The sequence below is a fragment of the Ambystoma mexicanum genome, chromosome 9, assembly GCF_040938575.1.
Source record: "Ambystoma mexicanum isolate Mex_15411 chromosome 9, UKY_AmexF1_1, whole genome shotgun sequence".
Classification (NCBI taxonomy): Eukaryota; Metazoa; Chordata; class Amphibia; order Caudata; family Ambystomatidae; genus Ambystoma; species Ambystoma mexicanum.
The window spans coordinates 587392395-587419457 of NC_090931.1; the positions used below are offsets into that span (position 1 = coordinate 587392395).

Genomic DNA, 27063 nt, shown 5'->3' on the forward strand with positions numbered 1-27063 from the left:
GAAAGTTGTTGGCACTAACAGCAAACCCCCTTATCTCTCTGTCCATACATCAAAGGACAGATACTTATATTTGCAGCCGGGAAGGGCACTCAGCCAATGAGGTGTCTGGAACAACGGGCGAGAATACACAATCCACACCTGCTGTTCCAGCCACCCGAGGCCCTTCCCCGGGTGGTGCTTTTTTGTCCATTTCATTTTTTTTTCTAACATGGGGAGGCAACCGGGAGGCTGTCCCTATTGCCTACACGTGTTAGAAAACCCAAATTCCCCTTCCCCCACCCCAACATACCTGCGGGACCGGAGCCTTGCGCTCCGGTCCCAATGCTCATCTCTTCTGGCCACCACCATCAACATAGAAAAGGGACTATGTCCCTTTTCGGATGACGGTGGCCATGTTGGAACATGTTTTAAGTGGCTGCCGTAATCGAAAAAGGGACATAGTCCCTTTTCCATTTCAATGGCAGCAGGCATTTCTTTTTCTCCAACGGAAGATGGGCACGCAGAGCTGATCTACCGTCGGATGGAAAAAAAAAATATTTGTTCAGGCCTACCAAAGCTTAGGTTGGCAGGTCGTTAAAGCCCATGGAATGTTCCCCGGCCGGGGCATGAAAGCTATATTCTTTTATAAAAAGGCACACATCCACAGAAGCATATAGACATTGTAGAAATTTGATTTAAATGGCCTTCTTTATCAAGGACCCCTATCACTGGATGTGTCCTAGCACCTTGGGTTACATATCAGGGATGGACGGATGTGTCGGGTTGCACCTCATACCTAATGGAGCGGTCAGCAGATCTTCATGCTGACAGGAGCAGACCATTTGATCAGCGCCATGGATTGTGTGCATTCTGTAGCAGTCTGTGTGCACTGTATAGGTCACAGGCTGAAATCCCAGAAAGACTCCCCTCAGCCTTTCATCCTTCTGAAATTGTCAAAATGAGTGGATGGATGAATAGTTGGCCATGGTCATTAATACAGCACACACTGCAAAGCAAAGCTCCTCATACTGATTTGGTCTTCTAGAACCAATTCTGTAAGCAACAAGGGATCATTCAGTCAGTAGTGTGCTCTATACAAATGGCCAATAGTCCAATTGTAAACCAAAAAGTAAATCACACAGCCTCGCACATTACAGAGCCTAGGTGACTGACTGTACATTGCACGGGCGCTGCATTACCCTGGGACAGATCCTCGTGCACTCAGGGCATCGCAGCTTCCCCGGCTCTTCCTGCCCTATTTTCGCAATCGTTGGGATTGAAGAAGAAACGCTGCAGCAGGGACACAACCTTTGATCGCAGCTTCACGTCAGGGCTGTCCTTGAGAGGTCTGACACCATGATGAGTCGGAATGAGTACAAAACGCAGAGACAAGTCGGTCTTGTTACCGAGTGAGCAGTATGTTATGTGGATGTTACATATCACGTGGCAACCACCTGCATTTCTAACTCCCAGGCCCGTGTAGGGAGGGGTCATCTTTTCTCTGTGATTTGCACTAATTCTGTCTTCACACTCCCTTTTGAGAATTGATCCCCCTATAATACAAAAAATGTGGGAGTTTCCCTTTCTTTCTCGAGATACCATGATAAGTCTTCACGTGGGAGCAAGGGCTATGCTGCCAGTGCAGTGTTCCCTTTGGGGGCTAGCCGTCCACAGGCCCACCCTGAGCATTCTGGGGGGAGTGCCTTCCTGTAAGGTCATGCTGTATGCCTTCATTCCTAACCCCAGGATATGCTCCAGCTGAAGTGTTCCTTTTAATTGGTACATTGTAAGATTGACACCAAGCTAAATTGTTTCTTGGCACTTCCGGGATAGGAGTCCTTCGTGCAACCACTTTCCTTTTACTCAATGTAATGATCTTAGAAACATGAAAGGTCTGGTTGGCACTGTCCATGACCTGCAGGTTACACAGCAATCCCTGCAGCAGGTGCTGAACCCACTGAGATAGTCTTGGTGCTGCAGACTCTGCTAAGGAGCATGGCTCCGGCGACAGGATGTTGCTACTCTCTAGAAGGCTCCCTCCGGCATTTATTTTTTCTTTTGCCCTGAAGAAGCCTCAAGGTTGCCATTTTGCGGGCATGGTGGGGTGGGACTTCTCTATTGTTTGCTGACAGGGAAATGCCACCAATTAGAGCCTCCAAACAGTTTCCTAGGATTGGGCTGAAGCACTAGTTTCACCCGCCACCACCTCCTCTTTTTCCCCATGCACCCCTCCCTCTCTCCTAATCCCCTCCATCACTTTGGTTAGACATATTCATCCTATCTAAATGATAAAACATAGGTAAAGACTGCCTAAATAGGGTTACACAGCAGTAGTCATGAACAGTGTACACAGTCCCAGAAGAAGAAAGAGGTATTCAGTATAAATGATCGGTTATTTATAACGCGCACGGACTCGGGGATCGAACCTGTGGTGCTCCGTGTCGTCTTGCTTCCAAGGCGAGCGAGTTGCCCCTGAGCTATCCTCCCGAGTACCAGAGTTGGCTCTTGCTACATTAAAATTAGTCAAGCGCATGAACGTATTTAATTATATTTTAAGGTGTATGCGTTCCAAATGCATCTGTGTGCATGCCATGACATCACATGCATGCCCCCCAGGGAGTACCGGAAGTTGTATCCAGAGGAGATCGATTTTTCGGAAAACTTGTTGTCCAGTCGGGTGAAGGAATATCGAGGATTGCATTCCGAAGCGGAGCGGTCCAGGTCACAGCTCCATTCAATCTGGATTCCGATGACGCCGCCCTTAACAGAGAGAAACGAAAGGTTCTGAGACTCCCCCCAAAGGGGGCTGTTTCCAGAGTTTCTTTAAAGCCACGTTTATAAACCCGAAGCAATGGATCTACCGGATCTGCTGACATGTTGCAGATATGAGAACATTATAAAGTCATTTTAAGATGTGAACATGACAAACACCTTCACAAAAACCCTTTAAATTACAAGTAACACCAAGCATTCTCCACCTTCTTAGAGATGATTTGGCCTGTAGTTTACAAGTTACAAGCCACATGAGGAAGCAAAGTCAGGAACTGGGCAATGGTGGACAGCCAAAACACTGGAAATCCCCCAGCCCCAAACCTTATCCCACTCCCATGATTCATATTTCTATTCCCTCACTCCGCAGCCACAAAAGAGCAGGAGAAATAAGGACCACTTAAACGTCTCTCACAATGAACAAGGTCAAGCTCAGGACAATTGAAAACACACTTTGGTCCAGAAGAGGAATTGACTGGTGAGGATCTGTTGTTGCCTCCTGCCCATCCAATCCTCTTGTTTTTGTTGCATTCTGTTATTTGTAGTTTTGCTTTTCCCATTATATGTTGTAGGACTTAAACTTAATATTAGTGATGCGAGATCTACGTACACTGGACATGGGATCACGTGAGCTTTCGGGATATTTCATGTTCTATGGATCATGATGACATATTATATAGCGTTAACCACCCGTTCCAAGGGGTGGAATGGGTGTTAACGGACCGGAGCCTGAGTTAAAGGCCTGAACGAAGCGAGGTCGTTTTAGGGCCCAGGGATGTTAACACGCATTCCAGCCCTTGGAATGGGTGCTTAACATTATTAGCACTCTGGGTTTCTAATCCGGAAACCTGGGGTGCTAAGAAAACTGTATTTTCAGTCGATGTACGGGACGCTGTGCATGTCCTGTTCATTGAATGAAAATACTGTCTCAAGATGGCCACCATGGATGTGGAAGGCAGGTTTCCATACAGAGTCTCTTTTCCATGTCCGTGGCGGCTGCGGAGCAGCAGTAGCAGCGTGGCGACAGCGGCGGGTCTTCTGTTACCGAAGAAAAGAGGTAAGTGGGGCTGGGGAATGGAAAAATAAAAGATACGGTGAGGGTGGGGTGAAGATAGCCGTTCCGGGAGGGGGAAGCAGCCTTCAGTTTCCTTGGAACGCAGGCTGAGATTAGCAGTTTCAGCCTGTGATCCACGGAACATGATTGGCTGCTCCCTCGGCCCTTGGTGCTAATGGTAAATTAATCAGGTCATCAGTGTTAGTCGGGGTCTGTATTATCATTGAGAGGCACCTGATATCTGAATACAGCCAGTTGGCTTCCACCAAAGGCTTTCTGTGGAGGCAGCTCACATACACCATAGAGTGATTACGCATGTTCTTCTGCTAAGTTGGCTGCTATGATTCACTCAGCCCAGAGCCCAGCGAGACATGCACTTGGGTTCTCCATCAACTGGTCAGATTGCTTGCTGGGCTTTCATCTGAGTCTTTGGTTTGCTTCGATAGCTTTGGCATGAGCCTAGTGGAGACCATCTCACACTTCCATGCCCACAAACCGATGACCGCCTATTGGTCGAGGGGTCCGATGCATCCAAGCAGTTATTGAAGCCGGTCCAAGAATTTGGGAAATGGAGCTTTAGTGTGATCAGAAGGACACGTTCAGGTGCCAGGGCCACTGACGGGCCAGTTCTCCTAGCTTGGTCTTAGTGGCTTGAATTTGCATACACAGGGCTTTCCCCTTCAGGTTACATTCCAATATCTCCATAATCATGCATTTTTGTATTCTATATTTCTATGTAGTGGTAACCACAGAGGGTGTTTTGGAGAAAATCGCCATATGCAGGACAGTGCAGGGGATAGCAATCCCATTTCTGGGTGCTTTCAAAATTAGGGAAAGGAGTTTACATGACTCAGTCGGTAAAAAGCATTGCCACGGATATTAAGACATACTTGTGCTAGGGGAAGCCATGCATTGGAATCTAGAATGAGTACTGCGGTTGGAGGCGGAATGGGAATTGAGAGGGGTGCCAGAACCAGTCCAGGGGCCGGAAAGGGGAGCTGATGTGCTTCTCCCTGTTTATTTGGTGGTTTCAGATTTGATTTGGAGGAAGCACTTAAACCTGTGAACAGAGGTACATAAGGGCTATTATGCACAACAATTGGTGAAACTGAAGTCATCAATGGTCTAGCCCCAGTGGATCACCTCCCAACTCTCGGCAAATGCTACCATCATCACTACTTTATTCTATCTAATCTAGCAATGGAGCCACCTGTTCTGGCTGGTGGTGGAGATTTGACAAAGGCCCTGAGCCACGACATCTCCATAATCGCATTTTTTTCCCGAGGGTAAAGAACGTGGGGGTAGACAGACTTCATTACAACATGCAGACAGAGTAACCGAGTTTCCAGGTGGGTGGTCACCTACGACCACCTCTGCCTTCCTTCCACCCTGCAACTGAACTCTGTGTTACCAGCTACAATGCCACACACCAGAGAGGCGTTCTTAAGGAGCAGAACATAGGACTCCCAATCGGGTCTCATTTTCCATCACATCACCACCGCAGAAGTGTCTGTCTGCAATTTTCAGCATTTAATGCACTACAGGATTACCCAACGCCAGGCCTCGTGGGCCGGAATCCTGATGGGTTTTCAGGATATCCCCAATTAATATTCATGAGAAAATAGTTGCATACATTTCGAATAATTGTATGCATGTTTATCTAATGAATATTAATGAGGCGTATCCTGAAAATACATAATGTTTCCGGCCCTTGGGGCCTGGACAAACCATGACAAACTTTGACCATGACAAACTTTGTGACACATTAGCTAAAGACTTCTGTTTCTCTATTAATGCTACTCTCTGGATCAAATCATTTCCAGCTGAACGAACATCCAGAGTCGCCATTGGTAAAGATGCGGCTGACCCCATAGCGGTACCCATCGGAGTACCCCAAGCATCACGCCTCTCTCCTACCCTTTACAATGCCTATACCAAACTTCTATTCTCAGCACTAGACGATGTGGGTGTCATCTACACACATTTTGCAGATGACACCCAGATCCTTATCCCCATCACCGGGGACTACGCCCATGATACCCAGACCATTAACAAAATCTATGCCATCTTTCAAAATTGGATGGCAATGAACAGTCTCTGTCTTAATGATGAGAAGACTGAGGTTCTCATTGTAGGATCCCAATCTAGAATAGGCACTCTTCATTCAGATTACACACACACATCAATATCGACGGCACCTTGATATCAGTACTCAAGCAAGTCAAAACTCTTGGCGTTTACCTAGATGCCAATCTCACCATGTGTAAACACATCTCAGCCCTCGCCTCCACAGCATACACAGCCAAACTCATTGCTCTGAGCCGCCAATTCCTTACACACTCCAATTGTATAACGCTAGCCAGAGCCTTGATATTAACCAAGCTCGAATTATTGTAACGCCCTCCTTTTACGAACTTCCAATGCCAATACAAATAAACTACAACTGCTGCAGAATAAAGCTCTTAGAGCGGCTTTAGGTATAAAGAAATCAGACCACATCTCTAACATTAGGCGAGAAAATCATTGCTTGCCCATCAAAGCCAGAATCATTTTCAAAACTCTATGCTTTGTATATAAATATCTCACAAACAAAGCCCCAGCTACCTTAACAATGTTATAAAGAAAAAAACAGAGCATTCCGATCAAACAACAAGGCACTACTAGAAATTCTGCGTCACAAAACTACCGAAGGAGGGAGCAGTTTCAGAGTCCTGGCCCCTACCCTTTGGAACTCCTACCACCTAGAATCAAAAATGAGGAAACCATTGCTAGTTTCAAAAAATCACTGAAAACATGGTTGTTTAACCAACACTGATTGACTAGGCCATACCACCCTCATCTACCCAATACAGATTCACTTTACTAACTAAATGATTATCCATGAACTATGTAGGGCTTCACTGGGAAGTATGTTTCTTTACTAAATTCGTAATTACACTGTTTTTTAAGAGCCATCTGGCCAACTGTTATTATAACTACTTTACTGCAACATTGTACAAGAAAATTAACAAGCTGTCTGTAACCTCGCCGTGATACCCAAGGGTCTGGCCGTGTAACAAATTAAATAAATAAAAGCCCTTTACTACATATTTTATTTTAAATAAGCCAATGTCTAGACTGCTGCTGGATTTCATTAGCCTGCACTGGCTTCACCAGTCTGATCTTCTGTCCATGGCAAGGGACAGAGACCAGCTCTGGAAATGCCAGGCTTTGCCTTTGGAGAAAGGTGGAGAATCGCTACCCCTCCCTTCCATTGATGATGTTGAAAAGGTGGTTCCTCCATAACAAATATCTTTTCACCATGTAATTATGTCTGTACTAACCCTGATGGCATTAAGGCAGTCAAGCAAGACTCATGTGGATCTCCATAGAAGAGCAAATGGCAGTGGGTCAGTTATTGGGCCCTAAATAAGGGAACATATCGTCATTGTTGTCCTGTTGCGGTGCTTACTCTTACCTTGGCTTGGACAGATATTTAAACAATGCATCAAAAACCTAGGGCTGCCACAGATTCACAAAGCAATACCCCAGCTGTATTTTAATTTGATTTATTTATTTATTTATATAGCGCTTTATACCAAGGCGCTGATGTATTTAATTTAATGTATTCGCATTTATAAAGCGCACAAGGCAGCCCAGGGGAATTGTGGCACTGTTACAGCAAGCTTACTTGGTTACATAAGAAGGGCAGATTCACCTCTCTTTGGCTCTTGGTTACAGTGAGCCAGATAAGTGAAAGTTGATGGTTACATTGACACCATGACAAGAGACAGTTGATGTTACTGTAGTGGGCAGGGTTACAATGATTATGAAAACACAGAGGTCTTGAGGGTTCCGTTGTTACAGAGGAGCACAGAGAAACCTCCAGATTCCTGTAACCTGCTGTTGCGTGGGGCTTTGCGAGGTGGGGTGAGCTAACTGAAGAGCTTAGTTTGGAGTGATTTGCAGAATGATACCTGAGAGGTCTCGTTTCTTATGTTCGTAGGGAGGTCATTTCAATGTTTGGGAGCTAAGAATAGGAAGCTGGAACCTCCCAGCTTTGGCCCTCTTGAAGGTGGGGACATTAATCTGATTGGAGTGGTGCAAACGTTTGGGTCTGGATGAAGTGGTCCTGCTTATTTTTTCTGAGAGGTATGGGGGAGCTGTGAGTGAGAGGCATGTATGGGTTATGGCTAGGGTCTTGAACAGAATACGTTCATTGACCGGGAGCCAGTGGGCATCATGCCTAGCATGGGAGATGTGCTCCATTTTGGGAATGCTCAGCGCTGCCCCGAGAGCATTATTTTGAATGATCTGTAGTCTTTTGTGATTTTTCTCCGAGGTGCAAGTAACAAAGAGGACATTACAATAGTCCAGTTTTGCTCCAATGGTGGCTGTGGCTATGGAGAGACAATTTCGCGTGGATGGGTAGGGTCAGATTCTTGAAGGTGCAACAATTAAGCAAGAAAATGTTAATTTCGGAACGGCAATAGACAACTAAAAGCAGCATACCATACAATTAAGGAATGAAAAGGAAAAAAGAAAAGATCCCTCATCCACCAATGCAAAGATTAAAATGTATAGTCATGCATCCCGTAGAGGCGCTTCTTTTTTATCTTTTGTATCTTTTTTGAAAAGCAATCCGGCACCTCAAGAGGCTTCCAATGTATTTATTTACTAGCAAAAAGTACCTGTAATCTGCACAGGTTCTGTAGAAAGACATGAGAACACTCATCAATTGCTGAAAATCAATGATCCTGTAGGTCGCTGTTCAAGTCCCTTATCGCTTGATGTCCTTTGCACTCTGAAGTAAATTGCACTGAGAATGGGGGCGTGTGGTTGGCTGACATACCCCAGAGCAGACATGGAGGGGAGCCAAGAGTTGGCGTGCTGCAGCATACTGGGACTTTCTGCGCACTCTCCCGAACTGTCGCATCACCTTGTAATTGTTCTTTTATAACGTGCTTAATACCAGAGATTGGTTTCTAAGCGCAGTATAGGGATTCAAACCTGTGTTGCGCTGCGTTGTCTTGCTTCCAAGATGAACGCGTTCCCCCTGAGCTAGCCTCCCCTCACCTACCTTGGCACGGTGCAGTGCGGTGCGTTGCAAATATCTCAGAAACGGTGTGTCCCAGGGCATTGAAACATGGTTTTCAGGGTCCCATAGGGACCAATTACTTTTGTTCCTCGTGTCGAGACATGTAAAATGAGCTTTGTCTGGTCCTTCTATGACCACATTGATGTTTTGTCGATTTCAGGCAACTGTCTCATGTGTAAAGGGGCTTAAATCTGGGGAAAGCAGTGGGATGTCCAAATGTCATGTAGCCAGTAATATCCGGCGGGACCTAACAGTTAACTATGCATAATTTGGTGCAGATTGGTGGAACGGTGTGGAATTGTATAAGGAAGAAATTTATGGATTTTCCGCTTCATATATAAGTTTGTACAAAGTTTTGTATATCATGACATATGTCACCTTATGGTCACTTCAGAGCACTGCTTAATCCAGAGAGATTTTTGTGGGAGAGTAAATAAAAAGGAGAGAAGAAAAGGGTTAGAGGTTGCATGTTAGGTCAAGACCAATGGCCAACCTGTTTTTGTTTTTCCCGCCTGTGAACATCTACTAAGGTTTGGGTGAAGATGGAAAGGTTTGAGGAGCAGGAAGTTAGTACGACAGCGGTATAGGCCTGCAAAATAGGCAGTCAGGATCCATATGGATGCGAAGTGAGTACCCCTTACTGGAGTCCCACAGTGTTTAAATTTGTCCGTAATATTAAAAGGTCTTTTTTAAACCATTCAGTTTCCAGATGATGTTTGAACTTCCATAGTTTGGTTCTGCTCTAAGGCTAAGATTTAAGGCATTCCAAACGTTCTGGGCCCTAGACACCAAGGGTTTTGCCTCCAATGGTTAGGTGCTGGAAAGGTGGTCGAGGATGGTATGTGTGTCAGATGACCAGTGGCTTTGGCTGGCTCGTAGTGTGGTGCAAGAGTTTGCAGATACTTCAATTGATAGGCTTTGTCCAGCTAAGGAACCATTTCACTAATGCCACTGGAATATTCTTCCGTCTCGGGGGCTTGAACCTCACTGCGAGCCCATGTCATCCTGCAACTTGACATCTCTGAACCCAATAATAATAATTTCAGTGTCCTCTGCCTCTGCCTGAAAAGTCGGGGAAATGGTGCAAATTACTCAACCTTGTCTCTCGCTCACGATACTCTCGAGACCTTACTAAGAGTAGGAAACGCTTTCCTAAACACAGACCACTTCGGTGGAAGAAGCTGCACGTATCTCAGATACAAATGAGCTATGAGACTCTACAGCGATGATAGCCTAGGAATGCGAGGTGTTTTCAATCGCCAGTGCATTGAACAGGATCAGCGGGCCACTCTGCCTTACTCCTTGACTTCTTTCTTACCACTGCTTTGTGCCTTTCTAGTGAGTGCTAATTCTCAGAGCCACGCCATAAACTGTGTCTTTCAAAACTAAATCCTGATATGTTTTTGTGTTGGTGTCTTGTATAATCCTTAATATCACCTTCAGACGTTCTCAAAGTCCCGTAATGTAGAAGAGAAAGAGAGAAGCATGGGTGACAAAAAATATGTTGGACTATGTTTTCTGCAAACATTAATCACAATAAGGGTAGTAAATGGACTGGAATAGTACTGAGCTGCATTTTGAAAAAGTTGGTCTTGCAGGAGCGCTGTTCTGTCCCGAGGCCCATATCCCCTGGTCTAAGCTGGCCCAGCAGTCCCCAAAACCTGCTCCTGAGGTGGGGCTCGTGAGCTCTCAACCACAAGCATCGTTTCAGAAGAATTTTGAGACTGAATATTTAAAATATGATCTCTGTGCAGAAACAGCAAAAGCCCAAAATTCTGCGCAGAAGTTGTCCAAATAGCTATATATGTCTTGTAATTTACAGACATTTTTCTATTCGGGTGAGTTTTGAGGCGAAAAGAGATGAGAGCCCAACTTGCATAACTTGCTCCTAAGGGATTCCTGTCTTGTCAAGCAGTGTGTCTATGCTGCTAGCGCAATAAGGGGAGGCGGCGGAGCCAGTAATCTTCCCATTCCCCCCAGTATCCCCTTATTATGTGCTACATTTGGTGGGCTCCACACAAAAAAACACGAAAATGCATAGCGGGAGACACGCTCATGCTCCAAGGGGGACTGTGATGCCTGCCACTCAGGTGCGGGCAGTGGGGGTGCCCCCTGTCTATGTTGGCGTCCTTCCACTGATTGAGGGAGGATGAATGTTTGACTCTAAGCTTGAGACCGAGTGTGTTTGAGGATGAGGAAGTGACCAGGTCTGATTGTCAGAGTGACTATGAGAGTTTGAAGTTTGTGGGTGGGTGTGTGTGTGTGTGTGCGCGCGCATGGAAGTGAATGTGAGCGAGTGATTGTGTGTATGTGCATACTTGAGAGAGAAAGAGAGAGTGAGCATGATAGAGGGAGTGTGAATGCTATAGTGAGTGGCTTTGAGAGTGAGTTTGTGTCTGTGTATGTATGTGTGGTCGGAGTGCTCGCTAATCTCTATGTCGGAATAAGGTAAGGTAACTTGGCATAATGTAATGATAATGATGTGCTACCAGCAATTATACGGGAAGTAAAAAGGTATAATGTAAACTGGTAATGATTTGCTAGCTAGGTTCATATATACATCAATAAAAACAGACAGCCTAATATTTATTCAGCGACATGTTGCCACTCTGATCCTTCTGAACTCCTGGCAGCAGTAAGGTATGCCTGTGTTTTACGCTGTGACCAGTTCATTCTCGGTTTTCCTTCTGGCTGCCGCTTGACCAGCACCCACCTTGCTCAGCGACGTGAATCTATCTTTAAAGCCTTTTCTTAAAACCAGGACATTGGATTATTTTGCAGAAGCATGTCAGGACAGGGAGACATGCAACAAAACAAAAAAAAGACTTACTCTCAAGACCTGGCAGTCCGGTTGCCCTACTTACTCATCCGCTTTGAGTCCACGCACAGTGGTAATGGTTAGGGTTGGCCACACGTTGGAACGCAGAAAAGCCAGGCGGTAGAGTATGTACAATCTCGGGCATGGTCCATTCGTAACTTCGTTAATCTTGGTGCATTGACCTTTTCTGCTAATTCCAACCGTCCGCCATTTTAGAAACAGCTTCTGCTTGCCACTAACCAGCTGGCTTTTTATATAGGACTGAGAATCAGAATCAGTGGGGGGCATGAAGGGGGCTGGGATGCCAGGGCTGCATAGTGTCATACAAAAGATATATCGAGGTCGTCCCTTAAAGCATGAAGTGGATTGGGACTAATGTGAGAAATACCTATATGCTAAAAATATCCACTCTGCTGAAATGAAAAAAGTTTTATACTTAAAGTTTGTTCAACCAACGTTAATATTGTAGTGTAACCTAAAACAAGGAAATCACAAATATTATTTCGCCACAGTATTTATGCTCTGAAAACATTCCTTGTTTTAACAAGATAATTTAATTTGTATTATCAAAAAAAAATATGGGTTAATAAATACAAAGGTTTGGAATTGCTGTTTGAAATAGTCAATTAAAGGTACAAATGCAAATTAGAAAGAGGTTTAACAGAGAAGCGAATTGATACAATTCTTGCAAGTAGATGAATGCAAACAATGAGATGAGTGAACCAGTACTTATTGGAAATACAAAAACATATATAATGACAAAGCAAAAAAAGGAGGCCAACTTCCCTCAACTCGAGGGAGACTTTCAACTGCCCAAATTTCAATATATAAGTGCCGCTGCTTTAATAAATAAATGAATGAATGCAGGTCTGCCTCTAGAGACAGAGAAAACAAAAAGAAGGCCATATCCCCTCAAATAGGGGGAAACTTTAAAGCGGCCCACATTTCAATATACAGGTGCCACTGTTTTAATGAATAAAAAGATGCAGGGCTGCATAGTAGGCCCGTGCACTTGCAGGGCAGTTTCTAGACAATAAAACACCCAAGGTGATAGAGTAGAATGTACCTCCCCGCCCCCAAACTGCAAACCCACCACTGCAACGTTCCTGCAACATTATGAAATCGCTGCAGCATAAACAAAAAGTTTTTTTTTTTACTTTTGATTAAAGCACTCAAAGGTAATAACTAGCAGACAATATTGAACAAATGATTCATTTTTACTATCTTTTATATGTTAATTATCTAAATTACTGTCCTGTAATCTATTGCTGCAGTGCAATCTCCCTTTTTCGATCATTTTGCTCTGAAATGAAAACACTCCAGCTATTAAGGACTGCAAAACAATGTTTCTTTACTGAACCATATCTCAGCAATCAGCACCAGCAACTGAACATGTAACCAAGCTCCACAGAGTGACCCACACAATTGGAAACAACAAATGTTTCTTTGTATGATGAATGTGTTACAAAAAAGAAAACATGTTCATTATCCACAAGCCATGATTGTTTCCTTTGTTAATGCTAGACTTTAGTCAACTAAATGATGAAGAACATGGGACAGGCTTAAACGCGGTACTGTTGGTTAGATGGCTTCAGTGCGAGCACAGACATCCACAGGATAATAAAGCATAGGTGAGTAGACAAAACTACTAAATAATAGACTGTATTCGTCATGTTTCAAAGAATTCTTCCTTTCTCACCACCCACTGATGTGAGACTATGCTGTACTGCTATATTTACACCGACGCTGTGAGTTACGCAGAGACATGAAACCTCTGTTGACCATCGTCACCATAACATCGACTCCCAAAGACAACTGTCCAATACGTATGGAACCCGGAGTAACAAGGTCAACTTTAAGTAGCCATCACAAGCCGTAAGCAACCAGATTTGTGAATTTCTCTCATGGAACACTCGAGGATTCACTCATTTGTTTAACAGATTTGATGCTTCAATGGAAAATGTCTTTGCCATATGCCTCCAGGACACTTGGCTAAGTGAAGCTCCATCAAGGGATGGCTATGTCACCCTAATGAACCCAGCCATCAAAAATGCACAAGGGCGACCGTCATCAGGCCTGTTGACACTAATAAAAATCAATACCTGGTGGTCAATTCTAAATTCAAGCTGCCCGAATGCCTATGTTGAAGTGATCCTAATGCAGACTGTCGACGACAATCCGTCAACAAGAAAACATCTGTTACTCATAAATGGATATTGGAATCCCGATAAAATTAGTACTAAAGATTTCTTAAATTCTATAACATCTTCCATGGACGAATTCTTAACATCTTACTCGAACACCGCAATTATATGCTGCGGCGACTTAAATTGTACATGGTTTAAATTCAATAGTGTCTCAAGGCATTTCTCTGCGTTACTGACTGAAGAGGTGAACAGTAGAGGCCAAATGTGGACCGCGGCTCTACAAAATCGAAACTGCCAAATGGTCAATGGCAATGTGAAAGGCGACCAACCACCGTGTGCAACATGGTCGAACTCTAAAGCGTGCTCAATTATTGATTACTTCTGGGTATCTCAATCATTCTTTGCTCAAGATCTGAATCTCGAAGTACGCACGATGATTAACAGCGATCATGATTTGCTGCGTTTCTCTTGCCTACTAGAGTGGCCACATCGAGAGAACTCCTATGATTTCTCCTTATCTGTGAATGCCAGAGGCAATCGACTCCGGATGAATAATTCTCAAATCCACATCTTAAGTCAGCAACTCTTTATGCAAAATGAGGAACAGTCGATAGATTATGCACCACTCTTGGCCAACTTCATCACTGTCAAAACATCTGATAGAGTCATGGGTACTTCCCATAGACACTTCTCATCCCAACTAATAACAAATGCAAAAAGGGGATGCACCGCGATATAAAAGCACTAAAGAAGTCTTTCTCTACAGGCTTACATGATAACAACCTCGAAAGAGCAATCCGAGTTCGACGCCCAACTTACAGAAACTGGCTAAAATCTCAAAAGAACATCATTGAACAAGACAAAGCAGAACTAATGATGAAAAGGCCAGTAACAAAAAACTCTCGTGAAATGTGGGCTATTTTAAATGCAGGAACCTCATGCAATTTACCAACACCATTAAATGAAATTGCAGCATCCACATGGGAGTCTCATTTCACCATAATTCTCAGGTCTTCGGTGAGCGAACCAGTGACTAACTCACCCGACACCGAGACTCTATGGGACCTGCAAATTCCTCAAGGTGACATCCTAAATGCAATACGCGCATTAAAAAACTCACACGCCGCAGGTCCGGATATGATATCAAACACGATGCTAAAACAAAATGCGGAGCAATGGTCAATTTTTATAGAAGCCTTGTTCTGTTCTTTGTTCTCTTTGAAGACCATTCCAGAGTCCTGGCGTGAGGCCATTATCGTGCCTATATATAAGTTGTTTGCCTCTTTCCTGCGACAACGACTTGAACTGTGGTCTAAGAATAAAGAGATTTATGACGTTCACCAAACTGGATTCACAAAAGGCGTTGGAGTCGAGGTGAATCTACTGATCCTCAACATACTGAAATTGGAATCCATAAAAACAAAAAGAAAACTTCATCTGGCTTTCATTGACCTTCGAGGTGCTTTTGACAGCGTCAATTGCACAAAGCTCTGGCACAACCTATCACTTTGGAATTGTCCACAAAATCTGCTCCAACCGATTAAAGCGTTGCATTCCAGTACCTCCATTCGCTTAAATATTCAAGGAGATTTATCGAAAAAAATAACAACTGACAAAGGCATGAAACAGGGATGCCCCCTGGCCGCCAAACTTTTTAAACTGTTCATTGCTGATCTACCAAATCGTCTAGAATCTGTCCGTTGCTTTCCACCTAAGATAAACAACATCGAAATCCGTTGCATAACTTATGCTGATGATCTCGTCCTATTAGATCTCACGCAGATCGGCCTCCAACGACTTCTAACAAGTCCGCACGAGTATCTTAATGAGAACGAGCTAGAATTAAACACGGATAAAACCAAGATCATGACTATTGGAGCAGGCGGCACCAAAAAACAGAAGGCCTTCTTGTGGAAGATCAACGGAATCCCTTTGAGTCTGGTAAATTCTATCCGCTATCTTGGAATCATATTCAATACTTCTATCAACGAACATCATTGGAAAATGGACCTTGTAGATCGAATGATCTAATTTAGCATTCAAGCATCAAAAATAAACAAGCAATACGTAAAACTCTCATTCGAACCAGTACTAACATTTTACATACAAAAGGTCTTACCAGCCATCACTTTTGGGTCTGAATCGGGATGGAATATCGACGCCCAATTCTGGCAGCAGCTCGAAGGTCTATTCTGGCGTTGAGTATTGCACTTACCTTCCTATATTTCAATATTGTCTCTTCGATACGAACTTTCACTAAATTCACTGCATAGTTGCGTCATGTGGAAGTCCCTGATGTTACTACGCAAGAACATCAATCCGGGAGCGGGCATCCAAGTCTACTTAAAACTTGGCAACAGCTCCTGGAAGTAGTCTTAACTAACGCAGATCTAAGCCTAGATGATCTACTTAACCGACCACAATGTGTCAAGAAGAAATTTGAACTATGGTGCTGGATTCAGAATTATGACTTGCTACGTACAAAGCCTACGTTCTTGAGATCAGGAATCGGCGAGCACAACCTCAATGTCCAAAGTCGTTATCTGGTCATGTGTCCATCACGACATCATCGCGACCAATTTTTGAGGCTGTGTTTGAATGCCTTGCACACCAGAGAAATGCAATCTCTAAGACACATCGACAAAATAAATGACAATCTTTGCCGTTTCTGCAATCTCCAAAATGAATCCATCGAACATCTAATTACAAGATGCCCTGCGATCAGCACACAACGAGTGCGCCATCTAGGAGACTTTACACCTGTTGATTCCAATTCCCAGAACTGGTGGTCTTACGTGGCAACAGGCCAGAACATCAAGCTGACCTCTGCCATTGTGAACTTTGTAGATTCTCTACACTTAAATGGGAAATAACTTTAAGGAATTCATGCAAAACAAATGTCAAAGCAGATGACAAAGTTACATAATGTCTTCAAAGGGAAAGAAGTCCTCTTTCTTTTTTATCAACTGTCAATGTTTTGTATTATCAAAGGAACAATGATGTCCCACTGTAACAAAAGTTTGGTTGCCTGTTACTTCGCTACCAGGCTCACTGAGCTGAAGTTCCAATAAAAAAAAATAAAAAAAAAATATTTAGGATAAGGAACTTTTTGAAGTTATCAACTTCAGAACCTCCACGACCTGAGCCTTATTCAAGTAAAAAAGGGTTTTGCCTTGGTGTGGGAGAGTTCCTCAACTCTGTTTGAAGAAAGAAGAAAAAAGGTTTCTTCCACACACACTTAATGCGCCACAAAAATCTCGGTTGTGGACTATTAAGCCAATTAACCATAGATCAAAATTCAAATTAAGTGTTGTTGAATTCTTTATCGTTGGCCCTTTGTAATTACACGTGTTTCGGCACATCCATGTACCTTTTTCAAATCAGGGCATGTCCTTGTTCTTCACAAAGTTAGTCTCTCTCTGTGGTTCCACAAAATATATTGCCATGGGTTTAAATCCCACCTGAATGTTCTATATTCTAGCGCGTCTCACGTCGGTTACCAGGGGAGGATGTTGTATTGCTATTTCTTTTTGTTGAAGTGCAACAGCGCCACTTTCTGAATACTTCCAATCAAACGCAGTGTATTGCGGAATAAGTAAGACACAGGCAAACGTGTCGTTGTGGTCTACTTTTGTCTGCAGAATATATTGTCCAGGCTGAGGTAGCAGAGTATACTTCTCCCCTCCGCTACTTTAAGTTTTGTAGCTACATAGAACGAAGCAAGTACAACCTGTTCAACTTCATTCTAACTCAAATCTAAAGAAATATGAAAATAAATTATACATCTACCTCATGGGTTACATTTTTTGAGGTAGGAGTTAAAATAAAATGCCAGAATGATTTGTGATATGATACAACTAAAGATAAAACTGTGGGTAACATACTTTGTCCTCTTTCCTCTACTTTTAAATCACTAGATGGGCCAAAGATAGGAGGCAATGGAAACCCCGCCATAGCGTGTTTTCCATTTACAAAGCATTCATAAAGCAATGTGGGACATCTGGTTGATTAATCAGATCAGTTATCTGAGGGAGGGAGTTGCAGTACTCACAGACATCTAGTGTCTTTTTAAAGGTACTGTTGGCCTTGTGTATTATTATTTCTAAAAAAAAACAATCTTTTTTTTCTTTTTTGTTTAATGTGATCACTAGAATAGCAGGTCTTCTGGTCCTGAGGATGATTGGAATATAACACTGAAACACCTTCCAGTGGGTGAAAATAGTCTGTGAGGCAGACAGTTTTTAAACTTTGTATGCCAGGCCCTTGATCTTACTTGCGTTGACACTGGTTTCAACAACTCTTTTCTTGGTCTAAATCTAACACGTGTTATGCTGCCACTTTATTTTTTCTTGTTTCACTATTCAATGTTAAATGTTAAATGTTAAAGGTATTTGTACCGCGCACCTTCACCAACGGAATTGGTCTCCAGGCGCTCAGGCGGATCTGTAAATGGTAAAGGTGGGATGGGTTAGTAAGGTGAAGGCGGGAGTAGGATAGTGAGAGGAGTGGTGTTCTGTTGGCAGCTTCAGCTCAGTATACACCGGGTGCTGAGCTTTGGTGCGGGTATCGGATCGGAGTCAGTCCGCGTGTGCTGTTGTTCCGGCTTATGTGTTGTTGCAGTGTTGTGAAGTGCGTGCGGCTTGTTGTGCGAGAGATGGTTGTGTGAGATTTTGAGTGAGATAAGTATGCAGAGTTTGAGCTTATATTGGTTAGTGGGTTACCTGACCTTTACCATGCTAACATTCACAGTTCTGTCTGAGTGTGGCACTTGTTGGCCCTTACATTCCCATCTAGACGCGGCGCGGGCCAATGTTTAGGATTTCATCCAGGTGTGGTCATGCCAACATTCACACTTTTATCTAGATGCGGCGCAGGCTAGAGTTTAGAGATCCGTCCAGGTGTGGGTCTGCTAACATTCACAACTCCAGGTGTGGCACACGCTACCATTCACGTTTTTCCTAGGCGCGGGGATATTGTCCTTTAATCAATCCTATCCAGAAGTGAAGCAGGCCAACGTCTATCTAGGTGCGTCTGCCGGTCTGGATATGTTTGTCCGGTCCGTACGAGTGGGAGAGTCACTTGAGGGCTTTCGTCAGGGTCTCGGTGTGTGTGGTCAGTCTCTGCAGCCTTCCTTTGTGGCTATTTCCATGATGTCTTATGCTCTGTTGAATGGTTGGTTCTTTGGTTTGAGTGTTTGTCCAATTTGAAAGTGGCCGAGGTTGGAGTTATTTCCATCATTGTTTTAATGTCTGGCCATTCTAGTGCGTCTCCGCTGTGGTTACGCTTTGAAGAGCCATGATTTGAGGAGTTTCCTGAATGCTAGGTGGTTTGTTGTATTCTGTATATTCTTAGGTAGGTCATTCCAGGTTTTGGGTGCCTGGTGAGAGAAAGAAGATCCTCCGAGTTTTTTTCTGTTGTAGGGTTTTGGTTCGAGGCGTATGTCGGTGCTTGATCTTAGTGTTCTGGCCATACCTTCAACACAAACTCACCCATTATCAATCCAATAGAAGCCTGCAATTTGTGACCAATTAGAGAGTAATGGGGAATTCCGCCTTAAATGCTTCATCCCTAATGCTGAGTGAGTGGAGTCTGTCTGTGAGGATGCTGTTAAAAGCCACCAAGAGGTCGAGGAGGATAAGTGCGGCACAGCCTTTTGAGTCTGTGGTTCGTCCGAGGTCATCCCAGATGGAGGCTAGGGACGATTCAGTTCCTCAGAGTGGTCGGAATCCGGACTAGACAGGGTTGAGGAGGTGGTTGGTATTCAGTGAAGAGACAGAGCTGGGGGCAGGTCATGAAGTCAAAAAGTTTGGTTATGAAGCGGTTGTTTGATATAGGTTTGTAATTAACAAGAAAGGGGGGGGTCAAGGGAGGGTTTTCTAAGCAGGGGTTTGATGTGCGATGTCTTCAAAGTTGCTGGGAACATGCCTGAGGTGAGGGAAAAGTTAATGACAGATCTTGCAATAATGCCTGCACAGGTTGAAGAAAGGGTATCCTTAAAGAGGGTGGGAGAGCATGGATCTCCCGGGGATCCAGATGGGTGGCTGCTAGCAAGTAGCTTCAGGAATTTGGGTTGAGAGTTGGGATAGAAGGAGAGGATAGGGCAAAAGGGGGTAAGAGGAGTCGGACGAGGGGGCAGGCGATCAGGGGGAGCGCTGCTAGTTTAGCGCAGATGTTGCTATCTCTTTCCTCAGAGAGGTTGTAAAAGTGGTCCAAGAGGGCACACAGAGGGCTTGGGAGTTGGGAGCGGGGGTGGGGAATGCAGAAAGAGGCCTTGGATTTTGAGATTATCTTGCAGAGTTCCCTGCTGGTGTTGCAGGCATATGAAAGTAGGTTCCAGTAGAAGGCTTTTTTGGCCTTCCGGATTTCTGCACTGTAGGTTTTGATCTGATTGGCGTAAGAAGCCCTATTTTGGGGAGATGGGCCAGCACGCCATTTGCGTTCCAGGGTGTGGTTAAATGTTTTGAGGGACTTGAGAGAAGGGGTGAACCCCCTAGGGGAGGGGCCTTGTCTCTGGGAGGAGGATCTGGTGTGGTGAGAGGTTTGAGGGCATTAGAAAGGCATAGCTTGAAGTGGCTGCTGGAGGGCAGACTCCCCTGGAGAAGGAGGTTGGGAAGGCAGGCGAACAGGGAGTCAGCCAAGTCCGGAGTTACTATGACCTTGTACCACAGCCGGATGCAGGTGGATTGTCCAGAGTTAGTCGAGCGGGGGTGGCGGTCGATAGCGAGAAGAGGATGGCTGTGTGGTCCATCCACATTAAGGGTTGGGGGAGCGTGGAGATCAGATTGGAGTAGCTGACAATTGAATCTAGGGTGTGTCCTGCAGTGTGCATGGCTCCTGAAATCAGTTGAGCCATGTTGGGGCTTGCAGGTTGTCTAGGAGTGGTTGGGTCATGATATTTTGCAGGGCATCAAACCATACATTGAGATCTCCTAGCATGGCGAGGGAAGGGTGAGTGACCAGGATGGCTGCTAGGGAGTGACTAAGATCATCAGCAAAGTTTCTGTTATAGCACAGCAGTCTGTATATGAGTAAGAAGATGTGGGTAAGGGAGGGTTTGATGAGAAATCTCACGTGGCTGATTCAATTAAATCGAATATGGTCTGTCTGTCAGATCTGGCATTAATTAGGATGCATGAAATTTGATTAGATGAACAATGATTGTAGGCCCCCAGAGATGGGAGCAGTGGAGTTCCATGCGAACGTTGACCATTCTATTTGGGAGGTGACGCCTTTTAGTCCCCCACTAATCCAAAGTTAAAACCAGGACTGGACCACCGTCTACCGAATACAATGGATAATGTTACCAATGTGCCAGTTCCAACTGATTTTTTTTTTTTTTTTATCTTCAATAACGCCAATATTTACAACAGATCTTAACACTAGGTCGTGCTGTTACATGCAGCCCCATTTTAAAAACTTGTATGAAGAACATTAAGTACTCATTGTCATAACTTTATTCAGCGTTATGATATGGCATTTATAACGTGCCTGTACACAAGCGTTTCTAGCCGCCACAAGACGAGGGAGGCAAGACAGAAGGAAGACAAGACAAACAATCCTACTGGGCCTTGTGTCATTCGAATCATGCAATTGTGACAATGAGAAGTGCAGGGGAAGGGAGACGGGGAAGTGCAAAGGAGAGAGAAAGGGGAGGTGCGAACAGGGCAGCTGGCTCTGAGCAATTGCAGCCAGGGCCGCGCGGCTCTAGGCAAGTGCAGGAGGCAGGAGGGCGCTGGGGAGAACAGCTTACAACCCCTATGTGGGAGGTGGGCCAAGAGGCAGTGCAAGGAAGTCTGGTCAGTGAGGAGCCTGGTACGCAGGCGGCACAGCAGATGAGTACGTTAGCAGGGAAGCAAGAGACCGAAGGCAGAGGCAAAAATGAAGGTCTTGAGCTGCGTCCGGAACTTCAGGTGATCCGGCACAAATCTGAGAGGGGCAGGGAAGCTGTTCCAGAGGGAGGCACCTGCAGAAGACAGCGATCTACCCCCCACACTCTGTCTAGAGAAGCGTCTGAGCCTCAGGGAGTTGGAGGTAGCAGAGTGAAGGGCTCTAGAGGGAAGGTATTTTGGAAGAGCGAGTTGGATGTAGTGTGAAAGCCATAAAGCCTTGTCGACAATGCAGAGGGTCTTGAACTTGAACCTTGCAGCCACTGGGAGCCAGTGGAGAGATTTCAGTGCTGGAGAGATACAGTCCCTGGGCTTGAGGCTAAGGATGCGTCTTGCAGTCCTATTCTGGATTAGTTGCAGAAGGCGGAGAGTAGAGGCAGGTAGATTGAGATAGAGGCTGTTGCAGTAGTCCAGCCTGGAGAGAATCAAGGCTCTGGAGACAGTGAGGCACTGGGGGAAAGTGAGAAACGGTAGAATACATCTGAGGAGGTGCAGCTCGAAGTGGGCCTTATTAGCAAAGTCTGTGATGTGAGGAGAGAAGGAGAGAGTTGAGTTGAAGATGACGCCAAGGTTTTTTGCCTCACAGGAAGTCGAGGGTGGAGGGCCCAAGGAGGATGGCCAGATTGAGAGAGGGCAATCGGGAGCAGGGGTCCCAATGAGAAGGATCTCAGTCTTACTGGCATTGAGGCAGAGATCATTGGAGGCACACCAATCCTGGATTACGGAGAGACAGTCAGGAATGAACGCAGGAGATGAGGTGCCTCAGGACAGCCTGAAAGATAGCTGGGTGTCATCTGCAATAACACTGAAAGTTAGAAGAGAAGGAGGAGATCAAGTGGGTCAAATGGGCCGGATAGACATTGAAGAGCCAGGGTGAGGGGATAGAGCCCTGGGGGACACCACATGTGGATAGAGAGGTGGTGTGGAGAGAAGGACCCAAGTTGAACCTGTGAGGGTCGGTCCAGGAGGAATGTGGTCAGCCACGCCAAGGCCTGATCCATGATGTCCAGGTTCTCACAGAGTTGATTGATCAGGGTGGAGTGATTGACCGTGTCGTAAGCAGAGGAAAGGTTGAGAAAAATGAGGACAGAGGGGGGAGCAGGAATAAAGATTAGAGAGAAGATCTTCACAGGTGTTCAGGAGAGGGGTTTCCATGCCTCTGGCTGCTCTGAAGCCCGACTGATGGTCATGGAGACAACCAACAGATTCAGTGTGGAGAGTAACCTGGGAGATGGCCAGCTTTTCCAGGAGTTTGCCCAGAAAAGAAGTGATAGAAATCGGTGATAGTTTGCCCGACAGGTAGGATAGGCAGAAGGCTTTTTATGGAGGGGGGTGCACAAGGGAGTGCTTGAGGAGAGAGGGGAATATCCATTGGCGAAAGAGTGATTGCAAAAATTGACCAAGGCTGGAGCAAAGGTGGACATGTGGTCCTTGATAGTTCTGGAAGAGCAGGGAAGCACCAGGTTGGGCAACACTTTCATAGATCAGGCTGGTCTAGAAACATCATCAGGGGTTGTCAGAGAGGAGGAGGAAAAAAGAAGAGGAGGGGGAGAGGAGGCCAGAGGGGGCCTGAGAGAGGTAGAGAGAGAGAGGAAGTGGAAAGTGAGGACAGGATGTCCTGAGTTTTAGTGGTGAAATGAGAGGCCAGCGCTGTGCAGAGGGCCTGGGAGGGAACAGGAGAGGTGAAGACTGCAGTAGAATTGACCAGCTCCTTGCAGATTTTAAAGAGTTTGCCCGTGTTGTTAGATACTCCAGAAATGCGGGTATGGATGTGGACCCTTTTATTGGAGAGGACATAGATTCTGTATTGTCTTTGGAGCAGGCGGCAGGCCATTTTCTCAGATGATGCACCCAAAGCCCTCCACTTCCTCTCAGCCACCCTGCACTTGAGTTTCAGGGTAGCAAGGTCAAAGTCATACCAAGAGTTGCACTTGGAGGTAGGCTTCAGGTGGTTTCTCATGACAGCGGCAAGGATGTCCAGAGTGTTGGAGATAGAAAGATTCAGGTTGGAGAGGGCTGTGTCAGAGTGAGCCAGCCACAAGAGTAGGTGGGGCAGAGAAAGGAGAGCCAAAGGCTTCGACTGACACTCGCTTTATGGGCCGAATGACCAAGAAGGATGGTTGCCAGTGCTGGGGTAAGCTTTGTTTGTTGGATAAGAAGTGTGGGAGGAGAGCAGAAAGTGGTCACTCCAAAAGAGAGGAGTGGTGAGAGGGTTAGAGAGAGAGAGATATCGGAGGAGATGAGAACATCCAAGGTGTTTCTGGCAGAGTCTGTCAGACCGGAGGGTAGGGTGGAAAGGGAGAGAGAGGGAGACGCAAAGGTTGCGGAACAGCCCTGAGGAGGGATTGGAGACATCCATGTGGATGTTGACATCTCTGAGGAGGAGAGGTTGAGAGGTAGAGGCAAGGAGAGAAGAGAAGAGGAGAGGTCAGCACATTCTGAGAGGAAGAGGGTGACCTGGCCAGGTGGTCTGTAGATGGTGGCCACAGTCAAAGCAAGGCCAGGAGAGATAGAGAGCCTGCAGACCTGGCATACAAAGGAGGAGTAAAAATGACAGTAGCAGAGACCCACTCTCGAAAGATCAGGGCCACTCTGCCTCCGGGCCGGTTGGTTCTGGGCTTACAGAGGATTTTGTAGCCCTTAGGGAGTAGAGTGTCAAAACTCGTGACAGAGCTCACTGTGAACCATGCTCGGTGAGAGCAAGAACATCCAGGTCAAGGTTTTCGAGCAGGTGGCCAATGTCAGGGGAATATTTGACAGCAGAGAGAGAGTTTAGAGTAGCGACGTGGAGCAGGTTGCCACATTTGAAAGACTTCCACGGTGGGGTACAGGAGTGAGGTACACCCAGCGGAGGCAGCGCCATATGCGGTAAGCCACAAAAGTTTACACATGACATATTAAGTACTTAAAACATACTTCGAGCATAAAAAGAATACGTTTACTAAAAAAATAAAAGTCCCTGATTGAGAAACTGTTCAAACTACCCGTTCAAGACAGTGGTTTTACTAAGGCATTTAAGGTTTATGTTACATTTTAAAAATATTATTCCATGTAAATGTAATGTGGCTTATTGGTCCAAACCCACATGGAAATCTTGTATTTAGGCCCAAACTGGCAGTTTTTAAATTCAACTGCAGTTCTTCATTTATTCTTGAACCCTGTCTCTGTTAAATTTTGTGAAGTATGAGAAAGAAAAGAGATAATTTCCCAAGAAGTCTTACCATATATTAATAGTGTATTCAGAAAAGTACATCACAGATACTGAATTGCACCAATGGAAACTACTTGTGCCCCCACAAGATAGATGTACTGTTTTTCTTAAACAAGGCCACAATCAATGCATTTTTGTTGCAGACACCTGCTAGGTATCCCAAATCTAGGTATCAATGCCTTTACGGTTGTGATCGCAATCCTACGCTTTCACCCACTTACCAGGCACCCCCAAGATAAGTACTGTTGCTGTGCCCCAGCTTGGGTATCCCCACAACCCCTTGTAGCTAAGGTACAGGTGTCCTTTTGAGTAATTAGCGTGTCTCCAACTCGTACACCTCCACCCACCGCAGGTTTTCGCATAACCCAGCTCTGCCACCTAGCACAATGCTCCAAATCTAGGTTGTCCCCATGCCAACGCCCTCCTCCACTGCACGCAAACCACCAGGTCTTTATCACCTCAACTGCTGGCTAGCCGCATAGCCTGCCCTCTTTCTACAACATCAACCAAAGGACCCCCAAGATAAACACCAAAAAAAGGAAAAACACACATCAGAGCCAGAAAAGAAATACCAGCAAATGACCGAACTGCGAGGGTTTACTACCCCTGGTTCAACAACCACAACAAAAAGTCCCCCAAGACTTACACCAAAAACCACAAAGGAAATAACCAAACCGCGAGGGTCGACAACCCCTGGTTCAACAACAACCACAACCTCACCAATTACAAGCAACAACTAACCACAAATAGTGAAAACTGGGTAAAGAACAGACCAGACCGTATGAGGACACATACATAGAACAGAGCAAAGGTGGACTACATCGCTCGCTACCTCTCCACATACGACTGCTTGGTAAGCAAAGACGGACCAGCAACAACAAACCAACAGACAATAAGCGTTACCAATACAGACCTCACCGGGACGACAAATGTTACACGACAATTGATAAACCACCCTGACCTGTACTACACCAAGAACAATACCCCAACCAGAATGAGGAACAAACTGGAATCTATTACCTTCTACATGCCCTACATCACCAAAGAATGGAACAACGAACAGGTAATAACACAATTAGCCAGCTGGAACGAACCTAAACCAATCAACCCTGCCATCAACCTTATCACTCTACTAGACAAAGAGACTGACCACCAAATAACTCTGCCTTTCAACCGGCACAACCAGGCGAGAACCACCAGCAAGAAAAACCCAACCGACAACACATCGTTTCCGAACAAACAATACAATCAACAACCCGAAAGGAAAATCAAACAAACTACATTCCAGCCTTCTCAATGTTAGGTCCATGACAGAATACTCAATAGTATACTCCATGTCCTTCTGAGCGGAGGGGGCACAGACGTGCTCTTTCTTACATAAACCTGGTTATCGACAACTACAAAGCCATTGCGAACAAAGCCATGCCAGACAACTTTAAACTAATACACGCCAGCAGAGAAAACAGAATCAAACAAAATGACTGAGTTGATAAGTCTGAATGCGTGATTTGGCCACATATCGGCCGTTTGAAAATTTTGTAAGGCTGAAAAGTTGGACCAAATCACGCATTCGGTACTTGGGGCTGCAGGGGTGTCCCCTGCACCCTTGCTTACAATATTGTGAGTGGGGGCTGTGTGGGTGTCCCCCGCAGCCGTCCCGAAAAAAAAATGAAAGGACTGTGCGGCACCGGTTCCCGATCACAGAAGTGAAAGGGAACAGGCGTTGCAGGGACACAGCGAGGGGGTGGAGGTGTGGGTAGGTGTGTGGGCCAAGTCAGAAATGTTCAAGGGAGAAAAGACCGGAGGTTATTTCAGAAAAATAATCTTCAGTCTTTTCTTCCTCAAACATTTCTACCTCGGTCTTTCACCCCCCAATCCAAGAAAACCCAAAGAGGAAGCAGAATCGCAATCCTACACAAAGAACACATCCAAGCATCTCAACTCCTCACAAACAACGTTGAAGACTGTGAATCCCGCCTCATCAAGATAGAACTCAACGAGCAAACAAACATAGTATTCCTCCTGATCTATAGACCACATCTTACAACTGCAATTTCGCAACAAAATTAGCAGACACGGCTGCCATTTTATCAATTTACCATGCCAACCTAGTCATACTGGG

The 27063-nt window shown here is 45.2% G+C and overlaps 1 protein-coding gene across 2 annotated transcripts in view; it reads right to left on the reverse strand.

The window, feature by feature from the left end:
- Positions 1 to 27063, reverse strand: part of P2RX5 (purinergic receptor P2X 5) — a 354731-nt gene that overhangs the window by 11182 nt on the left and 316486 nt on the right. For both annotated transcript variants that reach the window (XM_069615208.1, XM_069615207.1), the window contains exon 8: positions 2603 to 2739. In XM_069615208.1, coding sequence (XP_069471309.1) covers positions 2603 to 2739 — 137 coding nt within the window. The remainder of the gene's footprint in view (positions 1 to 2602; positions 2740 to 27063) is intronic.